At 40.7% G+C, this 17716-nt stretch overlaps 1 protein-coding gene across 3 annotated transcripts; it reads right to left on the bottom strand.

The window, feature by feature from the left end:
* Positions 1-430: 430 nt before the first annotated feature.
* LOC147628896 (remorin-like) lies at positions 431-10273 on the bottom strand. 3 transcript variants are annotated; one of them, XM_086812072.1, is made up of 7 exons: positions 9971-10273; positions 9414-9645; positions 2552-2593; positions 2283-2369; positions 1650-1737; positions 964-1045; positions 431-817 (listed from the first exon to the last, which is right to left on the bottom strand). In XM_086812072.1, exons 2-7 carry the CDS (start codon positions 9601-9603, stop codon positions 623-625), a joined length of 684 nt encoding a protein of 227 aa, XP_086668198.1. In that variant the 5' UTR covers positions 9604-9645; positions 9971-10273; the 3' UTR covers positions 431-622. The 3 variants fall into 3 exon arrangements, with proteins under 3 accessions (XP_086668198.1, XP_086668196.1, XP_086668197.1); XM_086812070.1 differs by having other exon boundaries at positions 2534-2593; positions 9971-10272; XM_086812071.1 differs by lacking the exon at positions 9971-10273 and adding an exon at positions 9826-9858 and having other exon boundaries at positions 2534-2593; positions 9414-9742.
* Between the last annotated feature and the right edge of the window lie 7443 nt (positions 10274-17716).

The raw sequence follows: 17716 nt of genomic DNA, 5'->3' as shown, positions 1-17716 counted from the left end.
GGCAATACTGTTTCCATCAGGTTCCTGACTGAAAGATCCCAGGGGTGTCATCATATGGATCACACACAGTCCAGTAGTACTATGATGTTCAATGGATCATGCCGTCTGCTGACTTGCAATAGTCTCTCTCTCTCTCTCTCTCTCTCTCTCACACACACACACACATCATCCAGTTTTTCCATGACTCGGAAATTTTCCTGAAGATTTTTGGTCTCATATACCCTATGGATCTTCTGAAGACCTTAATATTAAAGCTAGCTCTCTCTCTCTCTCTTTTTTCGTAATGGTTGGTTGATTAGATTACGAAAAATGTAATGCAAAGCAAAGGTCGCATCTCTCTCTCTCTCTCTCTCTCTCTCTCTCTCATACATCATCCATTGACTATGACGGGTTTTCATTGTTGACGCCACTTAATTCAGTACCAACGAGCAAAACAAAACCTCAAAATAATTTTTCCCATAGGCAGTAAAACCAAACCTCGAATTAAACTCAACTGACATACCAAATCAGCTTTAATGAAGTCATCACATCTCAAGAATACTTGACCACAAAAAACTTGTACATGGGCCCAATCATCCATTTCACCCAAAAAAACACTCAAAGCAGCCACCCAAATCCCCAATTAACAACATAGTAGAAATCTCCGGGGTCTACCTCCAGAAGCCCGACACTTGGCTGCAGTTTCCTCTGCTTTTAGTATTTCCTTTCCAAGCTGTGCTTCAGCAAGGGCTTTCTGCTCTTCTGCAATCCTCTCCACCAAAGCTATCTTATTCCTTGTTTTCTCCACACAAGAAGATCTTTCATTTTCCAATCTCTCCTGTAAACACAAATGTCCACTTCTCTGAGCACTGCAACGTGAACGCATAAAGATACAAGTATTGCTACCCTATGTGAACTAAAATGTTCAAAAAAACACAAAATTGTGTGGCCCTTCCAAAAATACCAGTGACTATGAAAGCTCACCTCTGATGTTCGCAAACTTGCCTCAGCCCTTGCTTTCTTGCCCACCTCCCATGCCTCTAATTTTGCCATTCTCTTGCTATATCTGCAAAAGGCAAAACATCTATATTAGTTTATCATGTGTTTCGGTAATATTAACACTTAAAGCATGCATTGAACATGAAATGTGCAAACACCATTATCGACACAGCAAAAAGGATAAGAATCGATGTAAACCCACAGGACCCAGTAGCGCAAGTTAAACAAATGAGATGCCAGCTGTTCCAGGAGAGTTTGAAAAAGAAGCAAGAGAATTCAAACGCACTTTGGGCATGAAACATGGTAGAGAATGGGCTTGAGAACTGCTGGGCATGGACCTTCCACCATTAGGAAGAGTCCATGAAGCAATTTTAATAAACAGCGATGGATGTAGTAAAGCCACAGTACAAATAATTTCGTTGATACAGTCCCATCCAGATGCAAGTTCTGAGTCTAGGTTATCTCAGTTTGTAAGCAACTTTCAAAAATAAAAACAACTCCACATTTCTTAAGAGTGTCTCAGATCCTCTCCAAGTAACGCGCAGCAAATAGTGTTAACAAGAAATACTCCATTTAGCTATGAACAACATTGCAAAAGAAAGAAGGTGCCTTTCAAGGAAACCTAAATATAAAAGTGACTTCAATTCCGAGAAGGGCCACTAAAGTTTTACCGGTTATGAGACCTCTTTTTCCTGTTCTCTTCCCATGCTTTGATCAGTGTAAGAACTTTCTCCTTATTTAACTTTGCCAAAACCAGGTCTGCTCAGTAAAAAACAGCAGGAAAAACCGCTTTCAGTCGTCTGTGAGAGAGAGAGAGATTAGACGTCTACTAAAGACCCAATGGGCCTATGAGACCAAAGTGATACAATAATGTCCATGGCATATCTCATCATGAAACGGAAAATAAAATAGAAACAAAACAAAGCTATCTCACTGGAGTGATACAAAACTATCCATGGAAATTTCATCATGGAATACCAGGAACATGAAACATGAGAGCAGCATCAGCCCCCAATAGATAGTATACCACTCTCCAAAATATCAAGCATGGAACTAACATGAGAGAGAGTATATTATCATGCTCCTAGGCCAAATAAGCAGAGACAACAATCCAAGGAAAGAGGGGAAAAAGAAGATCTGGGGAATACTCCAGACCGCTGAACTCAGGTGGGTCCGCGACCAGAAAGAGGACTCTCGGGCTAACCAATCTGCCCCACATTGGGTGGCAGAAAGGTTGTCGGATGAGCCTCTTTACACTCACACACCCCCACTTGAGAGAGAGAGAGAGAGAGAGAGAGAGAGACCCCTGTTTAATGAGCTCCCTGCCATGGAGATACTTCCTGGAGAGGCTTCACCATCAGAAAGTGACTGGAACTTCCGTGTTGCAACCTCTGATAAAAGAAAAGAGGATTAACTTAGAAAGGTCTTGCAACCATGCCTGTGGCAGTGACATAGCATTAATAAACTTCTAGCTATAGCAATCTAGATGCAGATACGGATAACAACAGTTATACGGCAAGCAGCAATCAGCATGAGCAAAGGAGGGCAAACACACCAGGGTTCAATGAGTGACCTGTCAAGGACCTCGGTGTGGCTGCCCCAGACATAACATCCTCTGCAGGACAAAAAAGAAGAGGACGTCAATGGCCATTGCATCATAAAATTGAAACAATGGTTACAAGCGTTTGATCATATTTCCTTAACATGCTGAAAAGAAGCAAAGACAGGCAAACGGCACATGATGTTTAGCGACTTCCATGCCTGCAAGCCAAACTCTTCTAGCAGCCCCCCTCCGCAAGGACAAAGAGCACATCTGCCAGCTCTTCAACTAGAACCAGCTCATGCTCTCTCTTACAGAAAATGAAGACCACAATCATCTTCCCAATGACACTCCATTTTGTAACTTGTGACGCTCCGTTTCGTAGAACAATCTCTTTTTGAAAATATGAGCTAAGTTTTATGTCCAGAATGTTAAAAGTTGTCTATAGTGATTAATGAGACTTAGAAACGTGTGTAGGTGACGTTTTGGGCAAATTGGAAAATTTTCAGATTGTGTCGTTTTTCAAGATTTACTCTCTCTAGTGTGTTGGGTAGGTCAGAGATAAAATTAGTCAAAAGTCCGTATGAGAGAGTTGTAGAGCTGGAGGGAAATAACTTTGGTGTTTAAGATTTTTGGTGCTTCCTCCATTTTGGGGTTCATACGGAGGCTAGAAGGACAAGCATTAGTGTTTTATATGCTAAAACTCACTCTCTCTCTAGAATTTGCAACATTGCAAGCTAAATTTGAAGATGAAGACGAAGGATTTGAGGAATCGGTGTCAAAGACACTTTCGAAGGGCCCGTCAAGGTCTTTGCAATAAGCTAAGGAACGTTGTGATCGGGCATCCGGAAGTGGAGATATGACCTTGACAAAATGGACAAAATTTATGGGTTTATAAATAAATTAATATAATTAAAAAAAAAGAGACTATACATCACTTTATTCTTGGCTTCTTCCTATTCCTTACTTTTGCAAGAGCCTCAATAATAAGCGTGCTCTTTAATTTTTTAAATATTTATTTTTTTAAATATGATGTTCTTGATTTGATTCACAATAACTTAATTTTTCTTTATAATTTGATGTGAGTTTTAAATATTTGTAGGATTTTCTCCTATCAAGTCGGCCTTTCTTTCTGCAAGCCTACCTTTACACTCACTATCTTGTAAGATTCCACTCTCCATCATGTTTGTTGTGCATGACACCTTCATAGTCCATTGGTGTTTTTGAATTCTCATTCTCCTCTCTTGCATTAGTCTAGCGTATAGACCTTTTGGACAAGCCCTCATGCATTGGGATTTTTGCATTAGGACTAATGTATCGTAACATGGGTGCTGCGAAAGCATGTTTATAAATTGATTGATTCGTAATAGCACCTAATTAAGGACTTAAACCCATGCACAAATTGCTTCTTCTTCATGCTCCATACACAATAGAGAGATGACCTAATCTACCACCATGAAGTATGTACAATGCTGAATAAAGATACCCAATGGTAGCAATGAACCTAAGTTCTCAACGACTCAATGATGACTGACTAATCAATGAATCAATATGACTAAGACCGAGACTCCTATCTATAGTAGTCTGTTGTTGGTGAGTTGGCTACCAACTCTACCAACCCTGATAATAATGTCCAACTATGTGTTCGCACAATAATCCAATAACTATGTCCACAATGGATCTTTCATAGGGGCGTACCCACCGCTATGGGAAGATTTTACAGGCAAGAGTCACACTTTCTGGTCTCCCTCTTTCGGCCCCTCCGAGAGACACGGGGGGGAGTTTGTATTTCTATCGGCGAGTAGCTCTTGTCGGCAATAGTTGGCTCAGGCATCATCGACACTAGTCGGGCTTAGTGGGTCACCATCAAGATTGCGTGGGCTTCTTAAATGTATATGCTCCGAAACCAGCTGCAGGCAGAGCCACCTTCCGGAGTATAGTTCGACGGTCCCTTCCACAGGCCGACTTTTGGAGCATGGGAGGATATACTCGAAGGAGGAGGCATGGCTATAGTCTTTGGCTCAGAGTACTCAACTTGGGAAGAGTTGATCCTAGCTCTTAGGGGACAGGACCCTTGCACTTACCAAAGTTTGGACACAAACCCGGGAGTCTGTGCTTCACCGCACAAATTGGGACATTCAACCTTCAAGGTAACAAAAACTACCGTCAATTCTACTTTCAGCTGCCAATTTCTCACCCTACAAGACTTCTCTGCAATTAATTGCTACAAGGCAGTTTGAAGTGTGTTGTTCCCAAGAGTAAGTTGACAAAAAGCATTTTAGAAATTGTGCGCATTGCCTACCCTGTTTAGAATTAGAAATGGCAAAAAATGTTGGAGATGTATTTGATGTATTGGCACACGAAGACCAACTGGACTGGAATTATTACTCCCTATGGAGCTTTATGATCAAAAACTTGCTTGTGGCCAAGGGCCTATGGCGTGAAGACGCGTCGGCAGAATGTCTCTGTTACGAGCAAAACAATCAAGGCATTTCATGCAATGAAGAAAGTTGTCTCTGAGTCTCCTGTTCTCAAGTTGGCTTCATGGGATGATCGTTTTGAGGTGATTATCGATGCCAGCAATTTAGCCATAGGAGTTCTCCTCCAATAGGAAGGGTGCCCAATGGCTTATTATAGCCGGAATTATTTAGTGTATGACAAAGAGTTATTGGGGGTGTTGACAGCTCTTAAGCATTGGAAACCTTTCCTTTACAAGAGGCAGTTCACAATCAAGATAGATTATCAAGCACTTAAATGGCTGCAAACCATGCCTGATAGCCAAATGGAGTCAAACCTTCCAACATTTGGAGGTATAATTGAATATATTCCCGGCAAGAATAAGCCCGTTGCCAATACTCTAAGTCGCAAAGGTGCCATTCAAACACTGCAGGAGTCCACTGTGCTCGAAATACAAGAAAAAGATTTAAACACTATGAAGGCACAATATGAGGATTCGTTGGAATTCAAGACTCAGTATAGATTGAAACTTCAATCACTATATCATCCAACATACCTTGTTATTTTACAAGAACCGGCTATGCATACTACGGAAAAAGTGACATGCACTTCTTCGCGATGCCCACGACTCTCTTGTTGGTATCAACAATATATTAGAGAAGTTAGAGTGTTCATTTTTATTGGCCAAAAATGAGAAGGGATGTTTATCAACATGTCCAATAATGTCAGATTTGCCAAAAAGTGAAGGTTCCTCATACAATGCAAACAGGGTTACCATACAACCTTTGCTAGTTCTAGAAAGACCTTTCCAGGACATAAGCATGGACTTGGTAGGACACCTTTCAGCAACATTTGGATCTGAGAACAAACAATGCATGACTATTGTTGACCGATTCAGTAAGTTTTGCATGCCCATTCCGTGCAAGCAAACGGCCACAACAAAAGGTATCGCTTACTTATTTCTTTGTCTTTGGTATCCCATATATGGTTTGCCAAGGACAATTACATCTGACAGGGATCCAAAGTTTACTTCACATTTTTGGAGAGCATTATTCGACAACCTTGAAACCAAGTTACTGTTATCCAGTGCATTCCATCCTCAGACGGATGGCCATACAGAGATATATAATCAACTGGCATTTGATGTTCTCAAGTTGTATTGCCATGATCAGCAATCAAAGTGGGAACATTATCTTCCTTTGATATAGGTGATCCTAAACGATACTCACTCATCCAGTATTGGTTGACCTTCCTTGGAGGCCAACAAGACCGCAGAAATCATTGAGTCAGTAAAGGAGCGCCTCGCCAAAGCTCAGGAAGCATATACTAGGCAAGCCAACAAGCCTAGAAGACATGTCAACGACAAAGAAGGGGATTGGGTTTATCTCCGGATCATGAAGCAGAGATTGAACCAAGTGGGTAAGCGTTATTCCAAGCTCTTGTTTCGAAGCTTTGGCCCTTTTCCAATCATCCAAAAGATCAATGATGTCTCCATGAAACTAATGCTACCAAACAATTGGATTATGCATAAAGTCTTCCATGTTTCTTTGTTGAAGCCCTATGTTGGACCAACATTGTAGGTGGTCTCAGATGAGTGCTATGTGACACACTGGCTCAACATTTTATGTAACATCATTCAGTATTAATACTTTTTTAGGATTATTTGTCGTCTGTTGTGGCCCCATTGTGAGCCCCAGTTCGGGACATGTCAAGCATGAACTATGTAGGTCAGTCTCCCAAGCCTTAGAGAGTCTGCATGTGTCAATCCTCTTACCCAATTGGAAAATTCATCATATAGTGCATGTAGATGTTAGCCTCCACATTAGGTATTGCATTAGGGAACATTATTAGGGGCATGGGCCGGCTGTGGGCTAGCCCGTAAGGCACCCCATGATGGGGGTTGCCTTGTATATGGTGTTAGACACCATATGCCACCCCTAAAGGTCATGTCGGCCAGCATAGAAAGCATAGACATCATAAACATACAATCAGCCAACATAAAATAATATTAAACAGCAGCATAATTATCACCCAACAATAGTCGAACAAGACACGTGTGAAAAGCACAACAATAAATGCGGATTTTCCTCAATCGTGGGCATTTGAAACAAGCCAACAACATCATTCATGCACCGACCAGCATTGTTTCTCTCATATATAAGGCGCCTCCTCATCCCTTGCAAAAAAGACATCATTCATCAGAATTCAGCAAAGCACTTGGTGTGCTTGAGATCCCCAAGGTTCTTGGAGCATACAATTGGCCTCAAGCACTCCGCGCTTCAGTCCAAGGCAGCATAGAAGATCCTCTCATCTTTAGCCAGCATATGTGCATATCCTCGGCAATTCTGGATTTGCATAAGTGGCTTCATAGAGTCTTCTACAGTTATGGTTCAGCCTGCATTCGGTCTCTCATCCTTGCATTGGGCAGTCCACAATCATCATTCTCATCATTGTACAAAGTTCTCCAAAGTAATACAAGCAAATACTCCTGATTGTGAGAGGGGCTTTCAGTAGGCAATTGGGACCCAATCTGGTGTCGACTTTCATCTTCTCTCTCTCTACTCTTCTCTCTTAAAGTAAAGTGCATTGCATAAACTCACAGGTTTAAAGAAGGCTTTGTTGTGCGTTACAACGGTCAACCTATTGCATGCTACAGGTCACACAATAACCCAATAACTATGTCCACACTAGGCTACTCATTGGATGCTTGTACAATATACAATGATTTAGCACAATAGCCCTTACAAACATAAGAATTTGGCCACATACTCGGCCTCTGAGTTGGCCAATGGGTAGAAGCATGTCCACATGACACTCGGGAATGTGCACATGACATTCCCTCCTGATTAACTTGGAGCCCAGGTGCAAATGATGCTCCACCGCTCCAACCTAGTACAGATCGTCTGGCAAACTCACACTCTGTCCGAAGTCCAATAGCATGGCTATTGGACTGTCTATCTCCAATGATGTCTCCGCTTACTCCCTCCTTGGGAACTATAGGCACTCCAAACTAGCCCCTCCCTTTGGATGCTCAGCTAGCTCAGCTAGCATGGTAGCCACCATTGCTGAATCGATCATCTCATCTTCCTCGTCAATGGATTTGAAGAAAAAATTGTGAAGTTCATTTGATGACTCCTCCATGTCCTCTATTTGGAATGGACTCTGGCAGCATGGGTTTCCCTACATATGTCTGGATCACTTCCAAGCCTGGTAGTGTTTACTCCTATGGCCCATCCTCCAGAATCTGCGGACTTACCACTGTACGTGCTATCGTTCTTGCTTGGATCTCTTGTCGACAAGCTGCCAAGTTGTTATCTAATTACTGGATAATCTCCTCACTCCTCTCTATCCTATATGGTGCCACTATGCTCATTTAGACATCAATGTTGGTGGACCATGTTTTCTCCCAAGAAACCAAAGATCTTTTTGACATATGCCGAAACTCCATGTCAAGTACATCTGCCTCGCAGATGTACTTGAAGAAAACAAACACACCTTTGTGCTCAAGGACTAGGCAAAGGTTTCATCCTTGCACGATGGAGGAAGGGTGGGTGTAGCCAATTGGCTCGGCAAGGGAAGACGCATATACTTGGATGTATAAAACACTGCCCTGGCTATCCCCTCTACTTGGTGCGTTTGGTTGTATTGCTCCTTTGTTGACATGGTTTTGCATGATGCCCATGGAGAAGAATGGCTGAACTTGATGTCCCACACGAATCAATACTTGCCCCTGTACATTTATATGAACAAATGTAATGTCAGTGTGCATGGAAAATGAAATTTCAGAGAGATACTTAGGAGTGGCATTGGTGTGAAACAAGAACACCCTCGCTTGAGTCTTGACTATGCTACTAAGCTGTGCATTGGGACAGCAGTCATTCTTCTTCTTTCCGCTAATGATGTGGTTCTCATGACTCACTCTGTAAAGGACTAGTGCACCTGCTTTTTATCCAATACTTGAACTAGGGACTCAGAAGTACTCGAAACTGTGGTTCTTGTGCTATTCACATTGCATTCTTTTGTGGACATCCAGTTTGTGATAATTAGTAGATGGCCTATTGCTGCCCACTTTGGGCACCTTGCCCACCCATGGCAAACTTCGCCTCCATCTACTTTGTTTTGCCCATAATTTGCTGAAAGTAAGACTGACTTGGATAATCTATCTACTAGTCTTTCTTTGGCCGTTTTTGTAAGTGTGAGTGGGAGTAGATTGCTAAGAGTTAAGGTTGAGAATAGATGGAGCTAGTGGGTGGCGACCAGCCCAGACAACCTTAAATACTAGTGCAGCCTTGGATGTCTAAATAAAACATAAACACAACTTCACTTAATCTAAGTCCTTTACATATCCAAGCTTACTTTGCTTCATTTAAGTCCTTTACACTCATCCATAACACAAACGAGAGTAGACACATGTGAAAAGGATGAAACGGATGCCTACTTGGTTGCGTGACTGACACCAATGCTTTTGAATCTTCGACTGGAGCATCACTTGGAGAGCTAATTCTCCCTAAGAAAGGATGCACCTGCCCACTCGCCTTCTCATCCATTTTTTCAAAATAATTCACAATTTCTTCAACCCTCGCAGCAGCAGGTCTGTCCGGTGAGATTTCTTGTACCAATGAATCCATCTACTTTGATCCTGTGTCCAGGGTAGTCTCTTTCTCCAACACCTGTATTTACCCTCCAAAAAAAAATCACCAAAAAATTAAGGGAAATCCAACCCGAGTAAGCATTGCAAGCCCTAAGCAAATATCGTGAGTTGTAAACCTAGTTGCATCAGACAAATCTGATAGAAATCAACACAAGTACACATTAAACCCTCTCCTAAGCAAATATCGTGAGTTGTAAACCTAGAAAATACTGCAAGATAGTTGCATTAGACAAATCTGGTAGAAATCAACACAAGTACACATTAAACCCTCTCTCTCTCTCTCTCTCTCTCTCTCTCTCTCTCTCTCTACTATATATGATCACACGGCACAAACAGACACAGACCTTCCAAGTGTCGCTTGGCGATGCCAAAGAGAGGGGGACGGAGAGAACTCTTTATGGTGGGGGTTTTCTAACGACTTTTGATCATGGGGAAGGAGCTGCCTGTACTGTTGGTGTAGGTGCGCCATGGCATCAGTGCTGGTGGAGCTCCTGCCGCCGCTGCTGTTCCTCCTGCTGCTGGCTATGGTGATGGTGAAAGCAAAAGCTTTCTGGCTGTCCTCCACGACCACCATCGCTTCCAAATGACTCTTAATAATGATGATGAGCCTCGTTTCTCAAGCAACAAAAATGAGGTACCTTCAAAGTACCCACTCATTGTGATTTTATTATGTAAGATAAAAAGTGAAGCTAAGTTAGAAGTGTAGCCAATTTTGCACAGAAGTCCCTGATGCCGTAGAAATTGAACCTTAAGGAGACGGAGTGACGTTGGCGATCCTATTTGAGTGCAACGTGTCGCGCATGCGGGTGAGGAGTGGGTTAGTGGTGTTTTCAATCCGCTCGTGTGAGTGCATGCCCTCAGTATGTCGACGGGTGGTCTACTCGGGCCTTGCATGACGGTGTCCTCTAGTGGATGGCTTCAACGTGAGGATGAGGGGGCGAGTGGATGGGGAGACTGGGATCCGGAGGCAGAGGAAGAGATGAAGCGCAAAGGTGAGGACATCAAGGCAGAGTGCTCCAAGAGAAAATGTGTGCCAGACTGGCTGAATGAGACTCTCTAATCAGGTGAAGAACAAGGTATGTTTGAAGCTTAGTCAAGATTATATTAGACTCTGTAATCAGGTGAAGAACAAGGTATGTTTGAAGCTTAGTCAAGATTATATTAGACGCCAAATAGGTCTGTTTTCGATGGGTAGTGTATTTCTCTTTTGCCCGGGTAAGCCTCCTTCAAAGGGCAAACTAGGTAAGTGGCTCCAGGAGAGCATTCTGCATGATTGTGCTGTGTCTAAGATCTTCTACTTAGGGAAAGGATTTTTCAATGTGCTGTTTATTAAAGGCCAATCTGTTTCTGAATTGTTTGCTAAGGGGCCTTTGTTTTTCGGGCAACGGTTGGTGCATAGCTTTCCTTTTGATCCTTTGTTTGATGTCAATAAAAGTTTGCAGAATGCATGCCGTGTTTGGGTAAAAGTTGTAGGGCTTCCTCCTTGGCTTCCTCCTTGGCTTAGGCTAAAAGTTGTAGGGCTTCCTCCTTGGCTTAGGCTTGCATTACATGACATAGCCCAATCCCTAGGTTCTGTGTTATATGTTCCTGGTGATGAGGTAGGAGGGAGGTAGGGCAATAGTGTGTGCATCACTTAGGCTAAAAGTTGTAGGGCTTCCTCCTTGGCTTAGGCTTGCATTACATGACATAGCCCAATCCCTAGGTTCTGTGTTATATGTTCCTGGTGATGAGGTAGGAGGGAGGTAGGGCAATAGTGTGTGCATCACTTGGAATTCAACTATTGAAACCCCAAAATCTATGGAGGTGGATTTAGGTCAACTGCGCAAGCTAGAACTAGGCCTCAAGTTTGGAGCCTTCCGCGGTGCATGTTTCCGTTGTGGGGCCTTTGGGCATATTGCCAAAGACTGCCCTGAATTAGGATCTATGAAGGACGAGGCAAAAGAGGATAATCGGGGAGGAAGTGACAAAGAGAAAGTACTCCCTGAATCTTAGAAGAAGGAGGAAAAAGGGAAGGAAGTAGTGATGGAAACTGGGAAAAACATGGTGGAAGGGGGTTGGTCCAAAGTTAAAGGAAAACCCAATGTTTGAGAGTAGAAGGAATGGGAACGGTGAGAATCTGAGTTCTATCGTTTTTTCAAACCCTTTCAATCCATTGATTGAAAGAGATAATCCTCTGTTGGTAGAGCAAAATATTGAACTATTATTCAGTGAAACTAGGAAAGGTTCTTGTTTTTCTCAGAATAGTCAGAGGGATGAGGAGGAAGTTGAGATGGTCCCGAAAACTGCCTTATCATGAAGAATGCTATAGAATTTATGGGGTGTACATGGAATGTGAAAGGTATTAAAGATAAAAAGAAAAATTCTCTATTTTGGGAATTAGTGAAGTCGTGTGCACTGTTAGTTTTTGTTGTACATGAGCATAATCTTTTTGGGAAAATCTCTAGATTAAATAGCTTCAGTGATTGGGAAATCTTTTATGGTGGTGTTAGCTTAGGGTATAGTTGGGTTATGACTTGAGTTAGGAGAGATCTTAGTCCTAGTGTTATAGCTAATCACCCTGACGGAAGAATTTTGATGGTTGAGATTTTAGTAGATCTTGAGAGAATATGGATTATCAATGTATATGGGACACATAATGATAAGGTTAGGAGCAATATGTGGAATTGGATTGCTAGTTTAAATGCACAAGTGCCTTGTATTGTTCTTGGGGATTTCAACATGGTGGAAAAAGTGGTTGATAGCTGTGGTGGTAGTTTTGTTCTTATAGGGAAGGAAAAAGGGAAATGGTAAAAGCTTAGAAGGGGACTGGGACTCAAGGATATTTGGTATTTAGTCGACTGGAGAGACAAACTGTGGCATACTTACTTTAGCCTTCAATATTTGTCCTCCTCCTCAAGAATTGAGAGTTTTCAACATGGTGGAAAAAGTGGTTGTTGATAGATGTGGTGGTAGTTTTGTTCTTATAGGGAAGGAAAAAGGGAAATGGTAAAAGCTTAGAAGGGGACTGGGACTCAAGGATAGTTGGTATCTAGGCGACTGGAGAGACAAACCATGGCATATTTACTTTAGCCTTCAATATCTGTCCTCCTCCTCAAGAATTGATATAACTTTTTTTTGTCAACAGGCCTCATGGGTGCCTCATACATTGAGAGTTTTAGTTGATTGTAGTTCTACACTATTTGATCACCTTCCTTTGAAGTGGAGCTAGTCAAGTATTGATGGAGCTGACATAGATTTGTCTCATTTCCCAAAACAAGGAAATTGAGAGTGAATAACTTGCTTTTGAAGGATCCTCTCTTTATGGAGTACACTGAAGAAGCAATTAAAAAACTCAAAAGGAGAAAGGGGGCTAATGGCTCTTGGAGGCAATTTGCTAATGAAATGCAAGGGATGTATGACCTTTTGGTATATCTACCTTGACTCTTTAATGTAAGATAATGGTGGTAACTCTTGTTAACCTTAGGAATGGGTTAACAAACCCTCTTATATGTATACACACACACACACACACACACACACATATATGGTGTATCTACCTTAACTCCTTAATATAAGATAATGGTAGTAGCTCTTTTTAACCCTAGGAATAGGTTAATAAACCCTCTTATGTGTGTGTGTGTGTGTGTGTGTGTGTGTGTGTATATATATATAACTTTTGATAATGTGAATGGGGGTTCTAGCATTTCTCAAGTGTAAAGCTTTCTTCTTCTCTTGAGATCTTGTCTTTTTGCTTGCTTGATTCTAGTGTGTATGCATGATGCCTATGTGTGTTGATGGAGTGTGCATGGTTGCTTGCTTGAGTGAGAGAGTGATTGAGCATGATTGTAAAAGAGGGTGGTCCAAGCTTTCTAGCTTAACTATTTCCTTTTACTTAGTTGATTAGAGAGTAGAGGAAGGGCTTAAACAAGAGGGATTAGCACACCTCTTGGTCTCTTTAGCCTCTCCAAAGGAACTTTCATGATCCAAGACAAGTGGTCTAACCACTAGCACTATGTTTTTTTGCTAGAGAGAAAGAAGGTTCTTGACATGAAAAAATGGTGCCATTGTTGGGGATCAAACGATTATTGGATGAGGTAAGAAAGTAGGGGTATTTTTTTACTAAAAAATATTATATTTTTCCCACTCTATCTTACCCTTGGATGTAAAATCCTTGGTTAAATATTGAGGAAATGTTTTCTAGTATGGGATTAGAGTTGTATTGTATGATTGATTGTGTTATTGGTTTGATTAGGATTAGATTTGTGTGATAAGAATAGATATTTGTTTCTAACAACATTTTTTAGGTTTTATATTGCATAATTTGTTCAATTTTTATCTCATGGGAGTGGTGAAATGAAGAACAAGCTCTCTCGGGTGTGATTAGCTATCTCTCCACTTGGTAGATTCCATATGACTATGGGCAGTAACCTTAGATTTACTACTAGGACATTATTGTACATTAGCATTTTTTGTAGTTTTGTATCTAGATTAGCTTAATCAAGGCATGACTCTTAGTAAGCATTGTTTTTTGTTAAAAATTTGAGTTGGCATTTAGTGTTACTAAGCAACACTATTATAACATTATAGTGTTGCTAAGTAACACTATCATGTCAAAAAATCCTTAAAACATTAAGAAAAACCTTGAAAAATCAAAAGTCAGCAAAAAGCTATGTACTCTGTTCTTTAAAAATTTTAGATTGTTGAGCATGATCCAAATCATTCTAATCTAAATCATTGATGTTACATCCAGATTATGGTTCAAAGCCTAAAAATCATTAATTAGGGATTTTATGTGGTAAGTGACCTTCATTGCCACACAGTTGAGCATAAATTATGGGGGTTGTCAAAGTACCTATCAAATATTCTCTTATGAGAGGAAATACAGCTGAGTAAAGACCCCTATAGTACCTAAAAAGGACAGCTGAGTAAAGACCCCTAGTAGTACCTAAAAAGGACATTGAAATCGATATTAATTACCATCTTAAATGCATTTTTGGATCATCGTTGATCTCGAGTCTAGATTTCAATCAGCATTCCATTTTGATCACTATGATTGTGCCCGCTCAAGAGTCCCATCGTTTATTTAATATTCAAATCATTGACATCCGGATCATGTATTTACAATCATCAATCTAATATTCACATCACTCACAATTCTAGATCGCCTGTAGTATTGGGATCATCTCTATTTCAGATTGGGTCTATTCCAATCATCCAAATTTCAGATCATGTCGATTTCCATATCTGGCGATTGTTATACAGATCGCCACATACCCAATCTTGGGATTGTTAAAAGATCAAGATCATGCTAGTTCAGATCGTTTGGCTTCTTGATCATTTATCCATGTTGCGGATCATTGATTTGACTAGATTCTAGAGAGTGCAAAATAAAAATAAGAAGAAATAAAAAGAACTCATAATTACATTGTGCATACGCATTTCACATGTTTTTCCTTTCCTTTTTAAGTTATTGCTTTCTTATATAGAGTCTTGAAAAATACAAAAACATTATAAAAAAGATCAGACAAAACTTGAGAAAAATCCTAAAACCATCAAAACATCTTGAAAAGAACTTATACAAGCGATACTAGGACTAGATCAAGTGCCAAATCATATTTAAATTTGACCTTTGAATATGAGACTTTATCTCACATGTCTATGTTAGGGATTGGTACTGGACCATGAGTAGAATCGAAGAAGCAGACCAAGAATCCTTCACCACGAAAGAGACTAGATAAGTAATGTGGGGTATAAACCCTATAAAGCTTCTTGAGTGGGTATGGAGCCACGAGAGTATTCATTCAGGTGGATCATCTAGAAGGGATGAGAGAGCTCAAGAATCTTGTTCGGAAGCTATTAGTGAGAATATTGGCAAATAAGTTTGCACTCAACCTGCAAATATAAAACCTATGTGCTATAACACTATGGTTATCATGAAATTGTGAAGGTTCCCATCTACATTGACCATAATGGTGTACTCTTGGAGTGATGTGGTCAGTTCCCGTTATGCCAAGATGTGAACCATAGATCTTGGATAACCTAAAAGTTATCTTTGCTTCGCACAATGGAAACAAGTTTTATGTAGACTCAGAGGGAAATATGTATATCCCCAGGGCACTAGCAGTGCATAGAGTCCTTAAGAATTCAAGAGCTTGTATAGAGCCAATAACCACTCAACCTCCAAATTTGATTGATAGATTCTTTTTAAAGAGGATAGAGTCAATCAAGGCAACATAGGCCAATATGAGGGGCCAATATGAGGATGCCCAAGGTAACCTCTTTGGTATCACCAACACAAAGAGGGATGTAGAGGTAAACCACAAGTTTTCGAATGCATCTCTAAGTGATTAAATGACATATGCGGATGAGGATGGTAACACATATATCCCACAAGCAGCTAAGGAAGGACATGAAGGTCTCAAAAGGGGGGAAGTTTTCCCATCCAACATAGGACTTTGAGGCCAAGAAAAGTGAGGACCTCTCCTAAGGAAATCACTTGAAGACCAAGAAGTGCAAAAGTGAGGGGAGATTTTTTGTTTTACTCCATAAGGGATACAAACGACATACCTAAAGGTGAGGTGAGGCTTCCCTCCACATTAGACCCACCAATTTGAGAGGAGCGTTTAGCTTCCATAGGGATGAGAACTATTAGGTGAGAGCCCTCCAAAAGAACCAAGCCAGTAACCCCCCCAATTGAATTAGTAGCACCAATACACTTTAGGACAAGGAACCATGAGAGTTGAGAGCCCAAGACAATAGGGCCTCAAGCATATAAATGGGTTAGGAAGTATCAGTATATGGATCACTTGATAACACATTCAGACTTTCTACCCTTGGAATAACCAAGTCAAGCATGGATTACTTGATAACACATTCAGGCTTTCTACCCCTGGAATAACCAAGTGAAGCATGTTTTGGGGTGCCAACCTATGGATTCATGGGAACACATGTACCTCTTAGAAGGGAACCTAGATATACGAGCATGATGATGGCTCAAGAGTCAATCATTGAACAAAGGAGAAAGCATTCAAAACTCATGCAACCTTATAGCTAAGAATAAACATTGATGTCATTCTGATATTAATGAGACAAACCAGGATTGAGAGAGAAAATAGAATACAGTTAACCCTCTCCCATGGCCAAGTTGATTTTTGGAGTTTGATAGATTGGGAGATCCCTACAGACATCTAAACAAATTCATAATGTAGAAAGATTGACTAGTATTTGGAGCTAATTTTCACAATAGGATTCTCAAAGATGGGTATCAAGCATAGCTTAGTAACCTAGTTATACAATTCAAGTAGCTTGAACACGAGATTGTGAGAGACTACATTAAGCGGTCTCAAGAACTTGAAAATAGAGGAAATATCGAGTTATACCAATCAAGTAGCTTAAACATGAGACCGTGAGAGATTGTATTAAGCTGTCTCAAGAACTTGAACATAAAGGAAAAATCAAGCCAAACAAGGTAGATTTTACACTTTTCTTAGGTAAGAGATAGGCAAGAGGCAAGAGATTAGAGAAGAAGAGAACTCTTAGATTATGCATAAGAGAATGAGAGTTTTTGGTTACAAGAGGCCTTATCTAATTCATCTTTAGGGTTTACACCCTTGGGCACGACCAAATCTTAAAAATCAAGTCCTCATGTTCAACATTGCCCTTGGGGTAGGGAATTGTGCAATTAACCTATTTTATGCTAGTTTGATTGGCATCTGGTTTAACGTTGGGTTGGGAAGGTTCCTATGGATTTTTTTAAGGTTCTTGTGGCTTCCCAGTCACATCTTCAATGGGCAACATTGGTTTACGTCGCCATTCTCCATTAGGTATTCTTGACATGCAATTTACCAATACATGTTGTGAGCATTTTTTTACTATGATAATAAAGTCAAACTCCATCAATAGCAACAACCAGTGGGGTTAATTCACCCAATCATGCAAGGTTTGTTGATAAGATACAACAAATCTTGATGATCCAGAAAGAAGACAAACTTATTAGCCAATATATAGTGTCCATACTTTTTTACTACATATACCATAGCTAAGCCTTCCCTTTCTATTGTGGTGTAATTGATCTCAGTTTCATTGAGCTGTCAACTTGTAAAGCATATTGG

The sequence above is a fragment of the Cibotium barometz genome, chromosome 18 (genome assembly GCF_041138505.1).
Source record: "Cibotium barometz isolate CiBa-2024 chromosome 18, ASM4113850v1, whole genome shotgun sequence".
NCBI lineage: Eukaryota > Viridiplantae > Streptophyta > Polypodiopsida > Cyatheales > Cibotiaceae > Cibotium > Cibotium barometz.
This window is presented reverse-complemented; position numbering and strand designations above follow the sequence as displayed.